This window comes from Barbus barbus, assembly GCF_936440315.1.
Source record: "Barbus barbus genome assembly, chromosome: 30".
NCBI classification, from domain to species: Eukaryota; Metazoa; Chordata; class Actinopteri; order Cypriniformes; family Cyprinidae; genus Barbus; species Barbus barbus.
The window spans coordinates 917,985-938,748 of NC_136758.1; the positions used below are offsets into that span (position 1 = coordinate 917,985).

Sequence of the window (20,764 nt, forward strand, 5' to 3'; positions counted from 1 at the left end):
TCTCCTTCCGCCATTGTCTCCGACTTTTATATTAATTACATCGGGCATTATCGAGTCCGTGACCCCATGAGACCGGCCCCCGGAGACACGGCGACCCTCTATCTTATTCTGTATCTGCTCTATTGTGCCGGCGCTGTGTTTGCGGCCTGGTAACGGCGCTCTTTAACACAATTAGAGCAGAGCACACAGCGGCTGCGATTGACTCCTAATTATCCGCAGCGATGGGGAATAGTCACATGCTCGCTGCTTTCTTTCCTGGGTGGGGTGGAGGCTCTCTCAGCCGTTTGGGTCACACGATGTCTCTCACTCGCTTTCTTTACAGCTTGTTTGAACTTTAATGGACTCTTGGGAGCCCTGACAACTGTTTTGTTGTGATGTGAGGCCTGAGAGAGAGAGAGAGAGAGAGAGGGGCGGCTGCATTATTCATAAGAGAGAAAAGGGCTGTTGCTTTTTTGCTGCCGAGTGGCGTGAGGAAACTGGATATCAGCTGCAAAATTCTGGGAAGCTCGCATGGATGTGTGCTGGGGAAACATGTAGCCATCAGCACAAACGGACTTGTGGCCGTGTTCGAGTGGAACTACAGGAACGCGTGTGTGTTTTTAGGCCTGTCTTGCGGCGGTGGGCATCTCGGCTAGGAAACAGAACCCAGTCATTTTCATGGCTTGGCACAACACCAGCTTGCTCTCAGCGTACAAAGCTTCAGCTGAGCTGCATTACACAGACGGCTGTTTTTCCTTCCACTCTAAAGACGTTCTGTGAATGTTCTGATGGAGCCAACGTCATTTTTGCTGCGGTCATACAAAACAATTACATGAACAACAGCTGATATTCATCTCAGAAACACATGGCAGAATCCTCACACAGTTTGGGAAATGTTATTAAAAATGGCATAAATCATAAACCCTTTGTGATCTTTTGGAATAAAATAGTTTGATGTAATATGAAAACATACTTCTGATGAATTCCAGCAGCTCAAGTGTATTTTCAACAAGATCCCTGATCATCTGCGTCTGATCTGAACAGTTTGAGCAGTACACATTGTTTGTGATGCTGCTTCACACCAAGAACAATAACTATAACTATTACGATAATTATGTTAGTGTCCACACTAATGAACAATATCTTTCTGTTTATTGTAAGTGGCACTGCAGTTTTGCTATAAATGCTCAGTATTTTTAAATTCAGATGGATCCTGATTGGCTGTTATTGTTTTTGTCTTTCATCAGCTGGGAAAAAAAAGCGTTCTGATTGTGTTTCCAATGATAATCGTTAACGTTATAGTTGTGGTGTGGACTTTCCTGTTCTCATAGAATTGGAAGGATAATTAAAGCTTTATAGTTATCATTAAAGTTAACATCCTTGGTGTGAACAGGCCTTTATTGAAGGATAGTGTAGATACAACTAGATTAAGAAGTCAAGTCAAGTCACCTTTATTTATATAGCGCTTTTAACAATGTAAATTGTGTCAAAGCAACTGCATAATATCAAAAATGGAAAATAGTGTGTCAATAATATAAAATGAAAAGATTAAAAAAAAGATTTTCAGTTAAAGGCATTTCATTATTGAATTCAGTGATGCCATCATCCAGCTCAGTTCAGTTTAAATAGTGTCTTTGCAATCAGGTCGATGATATCGCTGGAAATGAAGCGTCCCCAACTAAGCAAGCCAGAGGCGACAGCGGCAAGGAACCAAAACTTCATCGGTGACAGAATGGAGAAAAAACCTTGGGAGAAACCAGGCTCAGTCGGGGGGCCAGTTCTCCTCTGGCCAAACAAACCAGCAGTTCAATTCCAACTGCAGCAAAGTTAGATTGTGCAGGCTCATCTGGTTCCAGTGGTCTTTCCCGATGGCTGTCTAAGTGGCGGGGTCCTCACTGGGAATCTGTCTCTGGAGCTCATCCAGGTGTCCGGCCTCCGCCGACGATCAGGGCCATGTACATCATTTCCCGGTGCCGATCCACCATCTGATCCGGACACGAACTGAGAAACAGAATAGAAACAGACAAATATTAGCGTAGATGCCATTCTTCTTATGATGTAACGAGTACATCATGTGTTATGGGGAGTGTTCCCGGTTCCGGTTGACCTAATTAATGCAGCCTAACAATCCTTTAACGGATTTGAATAATAGAAGTGTATTAGTGTGTAAGCCAGGTTAAAGAGATGTGTCTTTAATCTATATTTAAACTGACAGCGTGTGTCTGCCTTCAGAACAGTGTTAGGTAGATTGTTCCAGAGTTTGGGTGCTAAATAGGAAAAGGATCTGCCGGCCGCAGTTGATATTGATATTCTAGGTATTATCAAATGGCCAGAGTTTTGAGAACGCAGCGGACGTGGAGGACTATAGTGTGATAAGAGCTCGCTCAAGTACTGAGGAGCTAAGCCATTCAGGGCTTTATAAGTAATTAACAAGATATTAAAATCTATATGATGTTTGATGGGGAGCCAATGCAGTGTTGACAGAACCGGGCTAATATGGTCATACTTCCTGGTTCTAGTAAGAACTCTAGCTGCTGCATTTTGGACAAACTGTAGTTTGTTGATCAAGCGTGCAGAACAACCACCCAATAAAGCATTACAATAGTCTAACCTTGAGTTCATAAACGCATGAATTAGCATTTCTGCATTTGACATTGAGAGCATAGGTCACAATTTAGATATGTTTTTGAGATGGAAAATGCAGTTTTACAGATGCTAGAAACATGGCTGTGAAATGAAAGATTGCTATCAAACAGCACACCTAGGTTCCTAACTGATGAAGAAGAATTGACAGAGCCGCCGTCAAGTGTTAGATAGTGTTCTAGGTTATTATATGTGGGGTTTTTAGGTCTGATAATTAACACCTCTGTTTTTTCAGAATTTAGCAGTAAGAAGTTACTCGTCATCCAGTTTTTTATATCGACTATGCATTCCGTTAGTTTCTCAATTTGGTGTGTTTCACCGGGCCGCAAAGAAATATAGAGCTGAGTATCATCAGCATAACAGTGAAAGCTAACACCATATCTCCTGATAATATCTCCCAAGGGTAACATGTAAAGCGTGAAAAGTAACGGCCCTAGTACTGAGCCTTGAGGAACTCCATCCTGCACTTGTGATCGATATGATACCTCTTCATTCACTGCTACAAACTGATGGCGTTCAGATAAGTACGATTTGAACCATGCTAAGGCACTTCCACTAATGCCAACAAAGTGTTCTAGTCTATTCAAAAGAATGTTGTCGTCGATAGTGTCGAATGCAGCGCTAAGATCCAGTAGAACTAATAAAGAGATACAGCCACGATCAGATGATAGAAGCAGGTCATTTGTAACTCTAATGAGAGCAGTCTCAGTACTACGATACGGTCTAAATCCTGACTGGAATTCCTCACAAATACTATTTTTCGCTAAGAAGGAATATAATTGTGAGGATACTACCTTTTCTAGTATCTTTGACAGAAAAGGGAGATTTGAGATCGGTCTGTAATTAACTAGATCCTTGGGGTCAAGTTGTGCTTTAAGAATAACCATTATGACTTGTTTTATATGCAAAGACTGGACTAGCATAATACTAAATCATTTATAATAATATAATTTGTTATAATTATAGCTTATATTATATTATATCTGTGGTAGAGCTTTATGAGTGTGATTGTGTCTGTAGACTGTGTGGATTGACTCGGTTCTAGTGTAGTGAACTAACAGCAGACCTACACTACTGAGACTCACAAGAACACTTAAGTTTGTCTGTCTGTGTGTGTGTGTGTGTGTGTGTGTGTATGTGTGTTGCTGCACATACTCGATTGCTCTCAGATTAAATCTTGAGCTTTGTCTTTAATGAGCTTATAGCAAATGCTCGCTGTCTTTCTGCAGATATTTGTGTCTCTGGTGTGTGTGAGAGTTTAATGTGTTTGTTTGGACGGGACTCTGTTGCATCAGACGCACACTTCACACTCGTAAGTGACAGACAACATGCAGTTGTTACCTTAAGGAGCTATTTCTGCCTGATTTGACATGTAAAAATGAACTTTGTTGGTATAAATTCATTTAGGTTGATTCGGTGATGTTAAATAATATTTCTGACTTCAATAAAAATGTAATTGTTGCCATTTTTAGGTTAGAGTTTTTCACAGTGTACATGCAGGTGACTCACTGAGTGTGTGAGGTGGGATAGTAATGTCTTTTTCTCGCTGGAGTGGCAAAGGAAATTCCTCCTCTTGCTCGTCTATGTGTAACACAGATAAAGCTCTTCCTGTACAGTACAAATCCTGTTTCCCCGCGGCCGATCGGACCCTGAGAAACCTCAGGAAGGGTGAGGAGGAGATGCCCTCTTACTCATGACAAACCGGCCCAGCGCTGTGTGTGTGTTTCAGATTAGATACTGTGTTTGTTGTTTGTGACAGTGAAAATTATGAATTGCTGCTCAAAACACAGACATTTAAGTTGAGTGTTAGAATTCAGCAAAGTTTTTGTCATTCCAAATTTGTCTGACGTTCTTTCTTCTGAGGAACATAACAGAACATGTTATGCAGAATGTCCAAGTTGCTCTATTCCGTATAATGAAAGTCCATGAGGGAGGATGCTTTTGAGCTGTAAAAATGACAAAAGCATTATAACAGCCATCCATATGACTTATGCACTATATTTAAAATCTTCTAAAGTCATGTTCTGCTTTGCATGAAGAACAGACAAACACTTCATTCCCTGACAACCTTTCTTGACAGCTGTGGTTTCATTCAGACATTCTGTTAAACATCTGTTTGTGTTTCAAAGAAGAAAGTGAACATGAAGGTGAATACGTTCTAACAAGTGTTAATGTTGTTGTTTTGTTGCATTAAGGATGCTGATGTGGTTATGACACTGTTGGACAGCTGGTATTGTGTTGTTTATATCATTGCAAAATGTATACTATATTATCACACAACTCTACACATAAAGTCAGATACAGTATTATATGCAGTTTTATCTGCTTACATACAGTATGCTCACATAAAACAATATATATGGTATAACAACAAATCTCAAGGGCATGATTGTTTATATTGTTGCAAAATGTAATTATATGTGACCCTGGAGCACAAAAGCAGTAATCAGTAGCACAGGTATATTTGTAGCAATAGACAACAATACATTGTATGGATCAAAATTATACATTTCTATTTATGCCGAAAATCATTGGGATATCAAGTAAAGATCATGTTCCATGAAGATATTTAGTAAATTTCCTACCATAAATATATAAAAACTTAATTTTTGATTAGTAATATGCATTGCTAAGAACTTCATTTGAACAACTTTAAAGGAGATTTTCTCAATATTTAGATTTTTTTGCTCCCTCAGATTCCAGATTTTCTAATAGTTGTATCTCAGCCAAATATTGTCCTATCCTAACAAACCATACATCAATGGAAAAATTATTTATTCAGATTTCAGATGATGTATACATCTCAATTTAAAAAAATGGACCCTTATGATTGGTTTTGTGGTCCAGGGTCACATATGATTACCGTCCAGTTCTTCTAAATGTGACGACAAGGCATGAAGATATTATAAACATTAACTGATGTTCAGTAAAGCTGCTTTGATATAATGAGTTTCATGAAATGTGCGATACAAATAACATTTACTTGGTGTTTAGATGTGCATCTGAGTCTTTAAGATGGTGAAGGGTTTGTGGCTCCAGCTCATTCATGAGTCCTCTCTTTCTCTTTGTGCTGTGGATGGGGAATGTGGATGGATGGATCCGCTCTGACCGTCTCCAGAACCCAGCGTCCTGGAGAGATCACGATGACGCCACGTCCACACACTCGGCTGGCACGCCGGGACCCTCCAGCGGAGGACACGCATCGCAGAGCGGAGACAACAGCAGCGAACAAGGTGAGTCCTGTGATGTACCTGTACTTTCATCACGCTACTGAACCATATCAGATATGTGACGTAAACACTGTTTCCTGCACATGCAGCCCTGGTTACAGTGTGTGTGTGTGTGTGTGTGTGTGTGTGTAACCTCAATTAGGATAGTAAAACCTCACGTCAGCTACACTGTATAATACCGTCCCACAGTCCCCACGAGGAAAACAGATACAGATATGTTAATACAGTTTTAATTCAAATATAAAGCTGCAAAATGTTTTCTTTGAGGGGTAGAGTTGAGGCCCATTCACTCTAAGAACAATAGCTATAATGATAGCTATATTTGCATACACATCAATGTACAATAAAGTTATATTTATTTATTATTATTATTAAGTTTTCTGCAGCTTTATATCCTGTCAATGTTTTTTAGCATTCATTAGCTGGAAATTTCTTTTGAAAGTGATTCCAATGAAATCATCCTCCTGTGTCATTATCGTTATCGTTGTGGTCTGGATTCACTATTCTCTTAAGTTAAGTCAAGCCATCATTATTTATATAGCGCTTTTTACAGTGCAGATTGTGTCAAAGCAGCTTTACAGAATTAAATAAGGAAATAGTGTGTCGAGATAGTGTTGCGTTCTCCTCTGGCCAGACCAAACCAGCAGTTTAATTCTAGGCTGCAGCAAAGTCAGATTGTGCAGAGGACTCGTCTGGTTCCTGTGAGCTCTTAGAGTTAGAGTCATTATTAAAACTTTATAGTTATCACTGTAGTTATCATTCTTGGTGCGAACAGGCCCTTCAGGGTTAGGCAATAAAAATATCATTAAATCAGTATAAAAATTGTATAGCCTACTAATGATATAGCAATATATAATATATAATAGAAATATAATATAGTGTATGATCCATTGTACAGCTGTGTGTGATGAGGCAGAGGAGAGTGTTATTGATCACGCTGAAGTCATAAGTACCAGTGAGCTGTTCTCCTCGCTGCAGTTATCGACTCTCTCACACTGGATCCAGTAACGGCTGGTCGATATGGGCTAACACACTTACGGTACGGCACGCAGAACTGCCTCGAAACCATCCGGTCAAGCCCTGGCCCAAACCAAACCAAACAGAGAGTGAGACCGGACACAGAGAGTCAGGACAGAGAGAGATTTACTGAACTTAGTGATACTGAGAAAATACCCTTCATACTCAATTCCATTCACAATGTTAGGTGTTAAACAGGTTAAATCTAAACTGACTCACTTTATCTTTTCATTTATTTAGATGGATTCTATTTTTTTTATGTATATATATATGTTTGTATGTATATGTCCTGAGGAGGCAGAGACATGGTGCTGTGGTGCAGTAATGCAGCTGTCCTGCAGCGCTCTGTGACCTTTCACCCCGGCCAGCAGAACAGACACCTCATTTCTCACATTCTTTCAATTATGTTCACGCTTGAAGCGCTCGCTCACTCTCAGCACCCAGTGCACACACACATACACACACACACACACGACACAGGACAAGCGTGAGTTCCTAAAAGAAAGATTTTGGGACAGTTCTGAAAAGTGTGTGAGAGACACAGACAGGTAATAAGCTTTCTGGACTGTATTCTTCTGCTGGTTTGGACATACGCTTACACAGCATCGTTCTAATATAAATGTGAGTGTGTGATTGTCTGTACTTCTGAGGGTCAAATGCTTTGAAATGTCCTCACAGATGTAGTGCATTGAGGACATTTGAAGAGCTGCTCACTGTTTGAAGACTCATAGATTTGTCCAGTTTCCTTCTGTTTTATCTGATAGTGTTTTCTAAATTCACAATAACATTAAAACATTAATTGTGAAATATTTTATTGTGATTCATCAGTTTGATCAGTGTATTAGTGTGTTCGTAATAACATAAATTGTAATAAACATTAGCTGAAATAAAATAATATTTATATTTTATTCCCAAGGCAACATTTCTCAGTTTAGTTTAAGTGTAAGTACCAAAATGATTAAAATAAATAGACTAAAACACATTTTTAAAAAGCAAAAACAAATAAAAATTGTGAAATGTGGTCATACTGCCCAGCCCTAAAACTGGCACTATGCACTCAGTCATTATGCACACAACATCATGATTTTCTGTAAAGCTGCTTTGAAACCATGTGTATTGTGAAAAGCGCTATACAAATACATTTGACTTGACTTAATATCAGTCATTACAGAAGGATCTGTCCGTCTCTGTCTGTGTGCAATCACTGCTAACTGACGACAGCAGCGTGTCTGTCCAGTGTTAATGAGTTAATGAAGCCATCAGACCATCGTCTATCTTCACACACGCGAGTGTGTTCAGTGTCATCCGGTCAAACACACTCTTTCTGTTCAACATCAGAAGCGGCTGAGAGATTTCATTTCACTGGCTGCAATGAGCAGGAATCTTCTGCCCTTTTCCAGAGCAGTTTTTTAGGAAAGTGAAATATTAGTTGTGCCCCTCAGGCACTGAGACCTTCCACACACACATACACACACACACACACACACACGTGAGGTTGGGGGTTTTGTGTGTCGGGTTTTTGTGGCAGGTCTGAACTCAGACTTTTTTCTCTAACAGTATTCTTTTCTATAATGTTAAAGTTTATACCATAGACAGAAAGCCAAAAAAAAAAAAGAGTAAAAGTTCAGTAACGTTCAGTAAAAGTAACAAGTCCCTCATTGTGTGTTTCTTGCACATATGTGTGTGTGTGTAAACAAGTGTTTTTTTGGAGTCTGCTGGATCTCTAGATCAGCTCTTACTAAACTCAAAACTGACCCACGAACTGTCTTGCTTCACAGACAGACTGATGGAAAGCAGGGATATCTCATGGGTTGATTTGAGGCAGACCTGTGCAACTATGGATTCTTTGCAATAGAAATATTGATCTTTAATAGTTTCTGTGCTTTAAAAGCTTTAAAGTTATCCATGTCATGTTAGAAAACATCAACAAAAATCACATCTTTCCTATTTTGCATGCTTGTTCATGAGATGCGTTCGATCTGTGAAACAGCCATTGATGTTCATGACCTCCAGACCCCTGGTCCCTGCAGTACAGTCACATCTGTATCATCTGTATTGCAGCACAGTGTGACCGCAGATGGACGTGGTCATGATTAAACACTGCTGGTGACAGTTGCAGACAAATATCAAGCACAGTAAACCTCACAGACAGAAGAGAAATGAGATTAATGAAAGCAAGGGAATACCTTACATGCCTGCTCAATTCTAGCAGCTTTATTTGCACTGCGCTGGCCCTTTAAACGACGCCGCTGCTGCGCTGAGTGTTTTTTTGGGCTCTTGTTTTAGCACGCTGTGCCCGAGGGGGTCAGCCAAGAAGTCACCCTTAAGAGGTGATAATCCCATCACACTAGTCTCCAGAGCTGTTTTCCCCGGATGGCAAGAGCGGTTCTGTTCTCATGAGAGTCTGACCCGTGTTTCTGTGCCGGCGAGGGGTTAGTGAGGCCAGCGCTTTCTAAAGCAGTGCTTCTCAACCGGTGGGTTGTGACCCAAAAATGTGTCTCAGGTCTGTTCTGATGGGTCTCAGACAGTAGGAATAACACAATTATAGACAAACATAGTATACTGTAAATAATCATGCATTCTGTAGTTAGAATAACAAAACAAATGGAGGAGAAAACACTTCTAGGTTACTCTTTATTTTAAGGTTTCTTTGTTACATTGTAATTATACATTTAAGTATGAGTAATGTTAATTAACTACATGTACTTGGTTAGGGTTAGGATTAGGGTTTGACTTAAGGTTACTTCCATGTAATTATGCATAATTAATAGTAATTATAACTGTTGATCAGACTCTACAGACACAAATTCATCTGTCATTTGGTATCAGACAGAGCATAGACAGATTGTGTGACACCCTTATCCTGAAAAACCATCAAGAAAACTACACAAGGTCAAACAAAATACAACCCAGACAGTAAATACAGATTAAAACTAAAAGCCAATGTTAAGTTAATACTTACTATTGTTATAACATGTTAATTCATGTTATTGGCTTCATGCATTTCGCATAAATTCCAATGCTCATTCGTAAGTATGTTTTTGTTTACATCTGTATGTTAGCTCTCATTGTTGAGAAGCACTCCTGTGAGACCTTCACTGCCAGGCCCACCTGCTCATTTTGCTTATTGAAGGTGTACTTATTTTGGCATTAACCTCTTCTCCTCCATTATATTGTGCTTGTCCAACGGGCCCTAATCCCACCTGCCTCCTCCCTCCAAACACAGAGAGTGCTCGTGAAGGGCTTGTGCTTGGCGGTGTGGTCTCTGAAGCGCATCACAGCGCCGATGCCCTACAGGTATCTCTCGAACGAGTGGGTGGATGAGAAAGAGATGCTGCCTTCCCGAGCACCACTAACGTATTTATGCAAATCTTTTTGGGCATTATTGCAGATAAGCTCATTTTATACTCTGATTTCTGCTCCCTCGTGTGCCATAATGAGTCGTCGAGCACGGGGGAGCGTGTCAGGGAAGAGCGCCAGTCCGTCCATCCGTCTGTCTGCGTGCAGAGCGCACCGTCCTGACGTTCCATTTGAGGAGACAGGGATGGAGGGGTTTGACGCCGGTTAGTGCTATTAGCTCTCATTATTGGAGGCAGCCGCCTAATAATTTCTAATTACCCTAAGGAGGTATTAGGAGTGTTAGTCAGCAAGGATAATTTCTTATTTGCACGCCTGGAGCGGTGAACTCTCTAGAAGAACGGAGGCTAATGTGCAACAAAACAAATCAACATGCCACGCAGGGCTTCGGGCTTCAGGGAGGAGGCCGAGATAACGCTCATTATGCATCATGATAATTCATTTAGAATGTTATCAATTTCAGAATAGAGGCCTGTACACACACACAAACACAAACACACATAAACCATTAAAAAAGGATGAGGAAATGAGGCTGGTGTTCAAACACTGCCTCCTGGTCTGTTCAAGTAGCTCCAATTACACACTTCCCATGTTTTAAGGCTGTTGAATGCTAAATGCTCCCTTTCCGCTCATCTTAAAATGTATTTCATAGTGAAACACAAAATAAAATGTAAGGCAAGATTTTATTCTTCTGCAATTGAGTGGGTGTTTTGTATCAGAGTTTGCGGCAAATTGTGCAGGACTCAGTTGTGAAACTTAACTGACCTGGGTCATCATTTGGTGTTTTTTTTCTTTGTGCACTGGTGAATTATTCACAATCATTCCAGAAGCATGAATTAAGAAACTAGAGTTAATTTGATTTTCTCACTCCTGAGACGCATGTTCCCATGAGGACCATTTTTGGTTCCATTTGGTTTTAAAGTTATTCTGTCCACTGTTTCCCTATTTTTCTTCTTGAAAGCATCTTTCCTCGTCCCCTCAGAACTAGAATGACTTAATCTCTTGAAACAATTGGAGGAAGTTCAAGGAGAGACCGTTTAGATGTCTGAAATGTAATACCAAACAATGGCATCTCGCGATAGCAACCGATTTTCCACATTCGACATCCTCCAGTGGAAAAGCTTTACTAGTCATGAGGGAAAACACAAGTGTAGACAAAGCTCAAAACCAAACAAGACAAAAAAACATGTTGTGTTTAGCGGTGTTGCGGGGTCAGGCCTTCATTGTGTGTTTCTCGCTGGGCCGCGGTCCTCAGACAACCGACTGTCTGCGGGAGACATCTGCGAATCCGACCCGCCGACCCTCAGAAGCGCTCTGAAGTGAGGGAATGCTGCCTTTAGCCCTCACACGGCCCGCAGGACAAACTCCAGCGCTATTAAGAAACAGAGAGAGAGACAGAACAAGAGGGAGACAGGCAGAGCTGGCCGCAGTGCGTCAGAACGGTTTTGTTTCTTCCTCAAAGGCCTGGCGGCCTGCGTTCCTCAGATGCCCATGAGATCATTTTCCTTCTTTATGAGTAAAGAGCAGCTCGGTGCTGGAGAGGTTACGCTGGCCTGATGAGGAGCCGCTGGTCACAGCACCTGCTGTTGGGTGGGCCGGCGTCCAAGCGCATCGTTGCGCGCTAAATGAGTCGCGTTCCCTGCAGTTCCAGAGGCGGCGGCTGCGGCTAGAGCGTCCTTTGGCTGGAGATCTTTGGCATCTTGTCTCGGTTCGTCTCGTGCTCCGTCGGGCAACTTACGCCTCGCTGGGGTCGCCGGGTCAGAGCGCAGTCCGCATCCACCCAATTCGCCTCTTTCCATGCAACACGTGCATTACACCGAAGAGAAGCTGTTGTTTCTCTCTCTTTCTCACCGCCTTTGATTTTCCTGATGGTTGAAGTCGTTGCCTCCGCTTGGGAGCTTTAGGGGAACGGCTGCATCTGCTGTTGAGATTTTACAGGAAGAGAAAATTGGAAAATCAATAAAAAGCCAAAAAAGAGTGAGACAGAAAAAAATACACAGAGGGCGAAAAGCACACCAGATAACAGCTTTGAAGAAGCAGACAGACATAAAGCTGCTCGTAGATTTGAGACGTGTTTTTGGACTAATTCAGGGGTGCAATGAATTAATTTAAATCCCGTACGCCACATGCATATACCACACCTGCCCCAGGCAACCGTTTTCCATCTTTGTTTTATAAGGACCTATGGAGGACTCAAGCGATGAACATTAGAAACTCCATGAACGCTGGAGTGGCTGAAATCTGAGCCTGCTGCTGGGAAACATTGGTTAGGAATGAGAATCATCTTGCTCAACGTGGCTGAGCCTCTCCATTGAGTATAAGTAAGGTGCATTCAGCTCAGCCAAGCCACTTTTTGGCATTAAGATGAAATTCACCCGACTGCACCCTGCCCGAATTAAATGAGTGTCTGAGTTTATCTAAAACACAAGAGACAGTCGATAGAAAACTCATCACCGACTGATTAACACAAGTCTCTCTCCCTCCATTAATGCAGTTCTGCTCATTATTTTTACATTTGTGGAAGAGTGCTTGAACACTGGGAATGACTGTGGGAAGGACAGCGGGCCGCGGTTATTGACTTGTAAAGGAGCGGGTAGAAGTGTATGGATAAGACGCAAGCTTCTCCTGCTCTTGTAAAGCGGTATCTGATTTCTCTGCTAGTTGGGTCCCCAGAGGGGCCGCTGGGGTGATGGGAGCTCACAGCTGCTGCAGAGAAGATCGCACACGGGAACTCTGGAGGTGTTCCCAACGGTGAACAGCGTCTCTGAACTACAGGAGGACACTCGTGTTTGTGCGTGTCGACGTATCGTGATACATTTGCTCACTTAGTCTGGATAGATAATAACATGAATAAGATCATGCAGATTTTTTTCAATCACACTCCAGTTTTAGAGTTAGGCCATGTATCGTAAGATAGTTGGCGATAGTTGGCGATACCCAGCCCTAGACAGCGGAACAGCAGCACTGGACAGCTGCAGCCAACAGAACGCTGACTAATTCATGAGTGCAAACTGCACATGTGCGTGCGATAGAGAGAATCAGAGGAAGTTTTCATTGACTCTGCGATGAGGTAGCCGAGGCCCATGGGGAGGGCTCTTCTCAGTTTGAACTTCATCAGGGGCTGCGCTTAATCAATATGCTATCGGAAAAAGAATTAATTACCAAAGCAGAATAAAACAGCTGCATTTTAAACGGAGGCTTCATCAATGCTTTAATCTCCTGCTTTCAGCTCAGGTGCCCTTAGGAATCGCTCTGACCGAGTGTAATGAGGAACTCAGGGACTTAACGCCCCACACACCCCTTTCTCTCTCTCTCTCTCTCTCTCACACACATCTGCCTTCCTAAACTGTATCTCCATCTGCCCAGAACCCCTCCACCACATTCCCTTCCCACCAAATTCCAGTCTTCCCAGGGATGAGGAAGGGTATTAATGTGGAAAGCTCCGCTGTAGGGCCGCTGGAGAGAGGCACGCATTCCTAAAGTGAAAGGGACTGAACTGTCGCTCGTCCGTGGTCCGCCCCATTACAGACACACCCACCTCACCCTTGAGCACTCCTCCAAACTGCATTTCAAGTAGGGTTGAGAAGGGGTTATGGGTGATGAATTGGGTTTTTAGTGAGCTCATTAGGAAGCCAAACAGAGTCGAGACGCAGCGGAACGGAGTGGGGCCACAGTGCAGCAATCAGTTCTGCTTGCTTTGTTCTGTGCCTCCAGGACATTTGTGAGTGAAAGTTCAGGCCAGACGGCTGATGAGAGAGGCCTGCCGAATGGAGCCCGCGATCTGATGGTTGACTTGTTGGTGTAGAAGCTTTTATTCTTCTGCCTCTTCGTGTCTCGTGGCCTTACGGCCCTCGAAAGCCCATCGCTGATGCTCGGCTTTGTGTGTAATAACTCCAAGGTGTCTGTCGGGTCTGTGTTAGTCTGAAGTGCAATTGAGGGTGGAGAATCTCCATAAATGCAGGTTTGGTGTGGTGATGTGTAGAATCGGACCCTCCTCAATCTTCATAGTGTTTCGGGGCAGGACTTCAATCCAGCGCAGCTTTGTTTCAGTTGTTCCCTCTGCTCGTGTGGTTTGTAATATCACGCTCACAGGCCGTAGAAATCCTGTTTTGGTGAAAATTGATGTAATTTGCAGTAGTAATTATCTTAGTAATTAACTCTCTAATGACTGCGGTGTGAAAGTGCTGCGGCTCCTCCAGTGGCTCTCATGTGCGCAGTCATTATTGCTTTCCGCCGTAATACAAGTGTGTGCTGATACTGACTGGAGAGAGAGAATAGACTTGGATGCACCTCAGTAACCTCTGGGGCCAATTATTGTAATTTGATTTGGATGACAGGCTGCATGAAGAGTGTAGGGTGTGAGTTGGGTTTGTGGGGCATGTAGTATGTGTTGGGGTGTGTTTAGGGGCAGCTGGAGTGTGCTTGGGCTGTCATGGGTGTGTGAATTTCAGTTCTTTCACCAGACTCTAAGGTGGACACTCATAGGCATCACACATTCACTGATATCAGTCCTGCTCGCAGTGACAGTTAGACCAATTATATAGCACTTTAAACAATGCAGATTGTGTCAAAGCAGCTTTACAGTATTAAACAGGAAAATAGTGTGTTGATAATGCAAGAGGATGATAGAAAACACTAAATTTTCCAGTTAATGTCAGTTTATCATTGATTCAGTGATGTCATCATCCAGCTCAGTTAATTTCAAATAGTATCTGTGCAATCAAGTCGACAATATTAAAATATAAGTTTATACATACAAAGTTTACATACGCCAGTGGTTCCCAACCACGTTCCTGGAGGCCCCCAACACTGCACATTTTCCACGTCTCCTTTCTCTCACACACCCATTTCAGCTCTTGGAGTCTCTACTAATGAGCTGATGAGTTGAATCAGGCGTGATTGATTATGGAGACGTGTTGGTGGTGCTCCAGGAACGTGTTTGGGAACTGTGCTTCTGCCCTGCATCCGTGCCTGTTTTTGCATTAGTGTTGAATTAGTTGCACTTGCAGCATTGGTTCATGCACAGCTTCCTTAAACCGTCTCTCGGGATGTTGTTTCCCTGTGATTGTCTTTCACGCGGGCCAGAAGCTCAAAGATGCAGGAAACAGCCGCAGCACTTAATGTCTCATAAACTCATCAGAGTGATTAGCAGACTAATGAAAAGATGAGATGAGGGGCGGCGGGAATGCAGCACTACGATCAGATGCCGTCCCTCCAAGGCCCTGTTTATGATGTAATGAGATAATTGCTGTTACAGGTAGCAGGTTAATTACACGTGTAATTACTGAAGCGCTTCACGCTGGCTCTTCTGAAACACTATTGGCATATGATTATCATCTTCAACCTTTGAACGCTGATGCTCCTTTTACTTTCTCCTGTCATTCGGGAGGCCGCTCTGTTAAAGGTTCTCAAACATTTTTTCCCATGATGCCTCTCGTTCCAAGCGTGAGCCAAACAGTGCTGCCCCATTTTCATTTGTTCAGCACAGAGTTTGGAGATTCAGAAATCCGCAGCATTCCTGGGATGACACTGACATGACGTGTGTGAGTGTGTTATTAAGCTGCTTCCTCATACAGACATCTAATTAAAGCATTTTTTATTCCACTTCATTTACAACCAAAAGAGAAGCTTTAGTTCTTCAGTGCCAACAACCGCACATTACATCTGCAGGAAAACAGCATGACGAGAATGACTGTGAGAGCGCAGCTGTCCGAGGACATGAGTGTTTGTGCAGATGTGTGTGTGTATGAACGTTATTCAGAGCTAAATGAACTGTTTCTTGTGTATGTTTTTGAAGAAGTGGTTGACTGTCTGTGTTGACTATCCTGAAAAATGTACAACATAAAAAATAATCAATCAATGATGAAGAAAATCAAGCTGAAACTCAAAATATGATGAAAGCATGAGTGGGTGAGTGATTAGCATTAGGTAAACACTTCTCTGGATGAGAGGACTAGTGAATATGAGTAGTCATGTTGGGCGCAGGGCTGAAGTGTGCGGTCTCTGAGTGCGGCGGTCTGGATCACTGCTTTCCATCGAGCGCTGCCTCAGCTCAGTCCGTGAGGGGCAGGGTGCTGTAGATGGCGTCTCAGCAGGAGGCTGTAATTAGTGTCTTTAAGCTCAGCTTCTGACGGCACTGCCTCCACATTCATGCCCCATTAGCCTGAAACAAATGTCCGAGCCAAACTAATCGGTGACTGCAACTCTCTTCGAGACAAAGGCCTTTTTACTCTTTTCCCATTGCAGTTGTTGTGATTACATATGTTATATAATCATCAGCACAGCTTTAGTCTCAGCCTCAGACGTAACGGCCACGGACCGCTGGCTAAACATCTGATGCATATGGCACACAAAAGTACAAACACTTCAGGAGTTTCGAAGTCGTCATCGGATTGGTTGAATTATACAGGATTTCTAGGAGACGTGTGTGTCTCGTTCTGTAACGTTCCGCCTGGAAACAAAGATGCCGTGGCGCCAAACCCCCTCATGAAAGAAGAAAGCCTATCAGGATCATATAAACGCTGGATTTTCAAAAGTATGTGAAATATTTAAAGTTTACGGCATAGAATCTTTAAAATTCGTCTGAGAGTTTTACACTGTCTGTTATTGTGGCAACATTTCCACGCCCCGAAACTGTGATTGGTTGTTTGACATGTCAGTCAAATGGCCTCATGGGCGGGCCTTGGCCAAAGAAAGCTGCCATGGATTCCAGACCTTCAGCCGTCTGTCTGAAGCTCTGGCTACGCGAGGCTAGCACAGCTTCAATCTAGTGCTCAACTCTAAACTAACTGTTCTGCTTCAGCGTCTACAGAACATGACGTCTATTATGTAATTATTATATTGATGAGCTATACCTGATTTAATCCATAAAAATTGTTTTGTTGATACAAATGAATGTATTTAGGTTAATTCAGCTACATTAAGTAGTGTTTTTAACTTAAATATAACCAGTTTAGATGTTATAATTTTTTTCAGTGTAATTAAAACAAATCGGCTATGTAAATTTCTGTTGTTATAATTCAACAATACAACTCTTGAGATCATGATATATTGCGAATACAGTCACAGCTGTTGGACATTATCCCATCATTCAACTCCTTAAGTGACTATAAGATATTTAAGATAAGATATTGTAAACATTGACATTTCTGTAAAGCTACTTTACTTCACAGCTATATATACAGTATATATACACTTAATATAGACTATAATATAACTATAATTTTTAAATAATGTTTTAACATCACTGGATGTGTTCATCACTGAACACTCGGTTGATCAATTGCCAGGAACAGGGTTGCCACGTTTTCACAACAAAACCCGTTCAATTACTAATTACTAATATTCTAGCCCAATAGTGTTTCGAGGGGTTCCCCGGTAAAAATCGAGTTCCGGGGGGTAAAATACACGTTTTTTTGGCAGGGTTCCCCTCGTAATGTTTGCATTTTAGGAGCTAAATATCACGTTATTGGGGTCGCTTAAACCCGCAGACATGAAAACAACCCGCGGCAACAGTGTTACAGTAGCAAAATTGCTCTGGAAAACCGCAGACTTGGCAACACTGGCCAGGAACCCCGGCTGATATGTAGATCTATATTTAATAATTAGTCTTTAATGGTGAGAAACTGAACTTTAGTTGGCATTTTATGGTCATTTTTGCTGTTGTCTATTTTGTGTGGGTCATTGGGATCCAGTTTAATGTGGACACACACTGTCTCTCTCTCTACAGACTCAAAAGTGAACATAGTGTACATAGTGGTCACGATTGAGCCAGAAAGAAGCAGAGGGATAGAGCGAGAGAGAGAGAGGGCATGTTTTTTCCTTCTCCAAGGGTACTGCTTTTCCAAAAGTGCCTGGGGCGAGACTGCAGCACCTCGTCTCCCGGAGGCCTTTGGGCGTCTCCTAATAGCCACCCCCTCCTCATCTGCCCCCATCTCAGAGGTGCATGATGGGATACTTCCCCTTCCCCCTCTCCTCTTCTCCTCGTGCCGTTTTGTGCTGGAGTTCACATCCGCACAGGTTCAAATGGCAGAGTTGCCAGGGAACAGTCAGAGGCCATTAGCGTTTGGGACGATTCGCCCTGCGGCGCTGCAGTAAGCGGGGGGGCCATGTAGATTAGCAGCTTCACATGTAATGAGCAAGTTTGCCCGTTCTTTTCTTTTTTTATTTTCTTTTCTTTTCTTTTCTTTTCTTTTCTTTTCTTTTCTTTTCTTTTCTTTTCTTTTCTTTTCTTTTCTTCTGTCTCTCTCTCACTCTCTCTGTCTGTCTTTGTTTCATGCCACTAATCCCGTTGCATCATTTTTTTGATTGTTTCCACTCCTTTGACTCACTGTCATGTGTGTGAGAGCATATTTTCACTAGTGATAGCGCGAGATATACTGGCCAGTTTATTGGCTGATTTTTGGATAGATTATTGGTATCAGCTAAAAACACACCCTGTTATTAATGCTCAAATGTACCAACAGGATAATGTAATTTTTATATGTAAAATGAGTGTCCACTGCATCTCCAGACATGAGTGTGTGTTTAATTTGTATACATATAGACTTGGTTATCAGTGAGTGTGTGTGTGTGTGTGTGTGTGTGTGTGTGTGTTTGTGTGTTTGTGTGTGTGTGAGGGGCGTCTGGTTTCACCCCAAGCGGTCAGGGGCCGTAGGGTAATGAAGCGACGGGTCGGTCTGTAAATACATGCAGGTCACTCAAGCCACTGTGAGCAGTAGGCTATCATGTTGCAGTGAAAATGGAAACGTCAATAAAATTAATCTGGCCACCTTTTGGCCTGGACTGCTCACTGTGGTCCACTCATAACACACCACAACAAGACGAGTTTACACTCCCAAACACACACACACCACCTCCACTAATGTCATTAGAGCAAACGCCTGAACTCGCGCTCCGTTTGGCCTGCGTTTAACCACCACACCGGTGTTATCCTGAGCGTCTCTGAACTTGCAGTTTGAATGAGTGTGGATTTCGGGCATTTGCTGTGAGGTCACTTCCACATTAGCACTGATTCACACGGTGAGGGCGATAAAACAGCACTAGAGAGAGAAATAATAGATTAAAACAGAGAGGGGAAGGAAAGGCTTTCAACTGTCCTTGTATTCTTCATGTATTTTGCATTTGATTGCGCCACCCATCGGATCTGTTCTCTTTCCTCTTTTTTAAAGTGATTAGTTGAAATATTAATGCGTGATTATTGCTTATATAGGTGCGTGTGATTGATGTCTCTCCAAAAACAGAGAGACGTGCAAGTGTAAATTTGTGGAATATCGCAGCGTAGTGCAGGAGTTTTTCAGATACATAATTTAGATGCCCTGAAGGAAGGCTTTCAAGGCATTTTCGCCTAAGGCCAAGAAAAAATAACTGACTTTTAAAAGTAAATCATTTTTGCTAATGCACAATTAATGGCAGAGGAGAAAGAAAGTAAGTCCGGGAAGTATGTTATGAAGAGACATGAGCTGCACTCACACATGCACAAGACGGACGCTGATAGACATCGGTCAGACATGATATGTAAATGAGGTGCAGGAAGGGGAGGGGCTGCAGGGTTGTGCATTTGTGTTTATCACGTTGCAGTTGCTTTTGTCTTCGCAACCGTCCTGCATGATGTCAAGCAAAATAAGAATTTGTCTTTGAGGGTTTGTGTAATGTTAATGTGTGGCACGTTTCTAAAAATCTCTTCTTTTGTCCAGGAGATGGTTTAGACAACAGCGTGGCCTCACCCGGCACAGGCGACGACGATGATCCAGACAAGGACAAAAAGCGACAGAAAAAACGGGGCATCTTCCCCAAAGTCGCCACCAACATCATGCGGGCATGGCTCTTCCAGCATCTCACAGTAAGTCTCTTTTTCTGTTTGTGAGCTCTTTTATGAGTATAAGTACTGAGATCTCACACTGAACTCTTACAAACTAGAATTAATACACAGTCATTGACATAAAGACACCAGTTAGATCCAGCCCTCAAATCTGATGAAAGAATGCCAACAGCACTGGGACTTTTCACTGTTTGTATCACTCCGCTTGACTGTGTTGCAGAAATAAATTATTTAGCCATATTGTGTGTGTAATGTCGTTCAAATTTAATTTCAGTATCAACATATAAGCATTTTCACACTTGCAGTAAGTGCTGCCTTCCATACACAGCTAAATCACAGCTGTAGTGATACTCACAACAAATGTGAGTGTGCTGTTACTAATGCTGCCTTCACGTGCTATCGGAAACTTCCTATTTGCCACTTATGAAGTCGTGATTACGAGCTTGTTGTATTCAAGTGCTTTGATGTCGGAAAGAATAAAATGTAGCATCCCATTGGTTGACATTCATAAACATTCACCGCGGTATACATGCAGTTTGCTGACAATTCTGGACTTTCGCTCAAATACATGCTTATTTCACTGCTTATGAAACATACAATATGCTTCGAATGATCGTTCATATCTAGCTTATAAATAAACTACTTTAGCGACAAGACAAGACAAGGATGTAGTTGTTGTGAGAACAGTGGCAGCAGCAATGGTTGTCCCCTCCACCAT

General features: G+C 42.3%; 1 protein-coding gene across 3 annotated transcripts in view; it reads left to right on the top strand.

The window, feature by feature from the left end:
• Positions 1–20,764, top strand: part of LOC306850065 (homeobox protein Meis2) — a 78,422-nt gene that overhangs the window by 6,316 nt on the left and 51,342 nt on the right. For 2 of the 3 annotated variants that reach the window (XM_079385490.1, XM_079385492.1), the window contains exons 7-8: positions 5,741–5,855; positions 19,922–20,067. In XM_079385490.1, coding sequence (XP_079241616.1) covers positions 5,741–5,855; positions 19,922–20,067 — 261 coding nt within the window. The remainder of the gene's footprint in view (positions 1–5,740; positions 5,856–19,921; positions 20,068–20,764) is intronic. The other variant, XM_079385491.1, reaches the window with a different exon arrangement.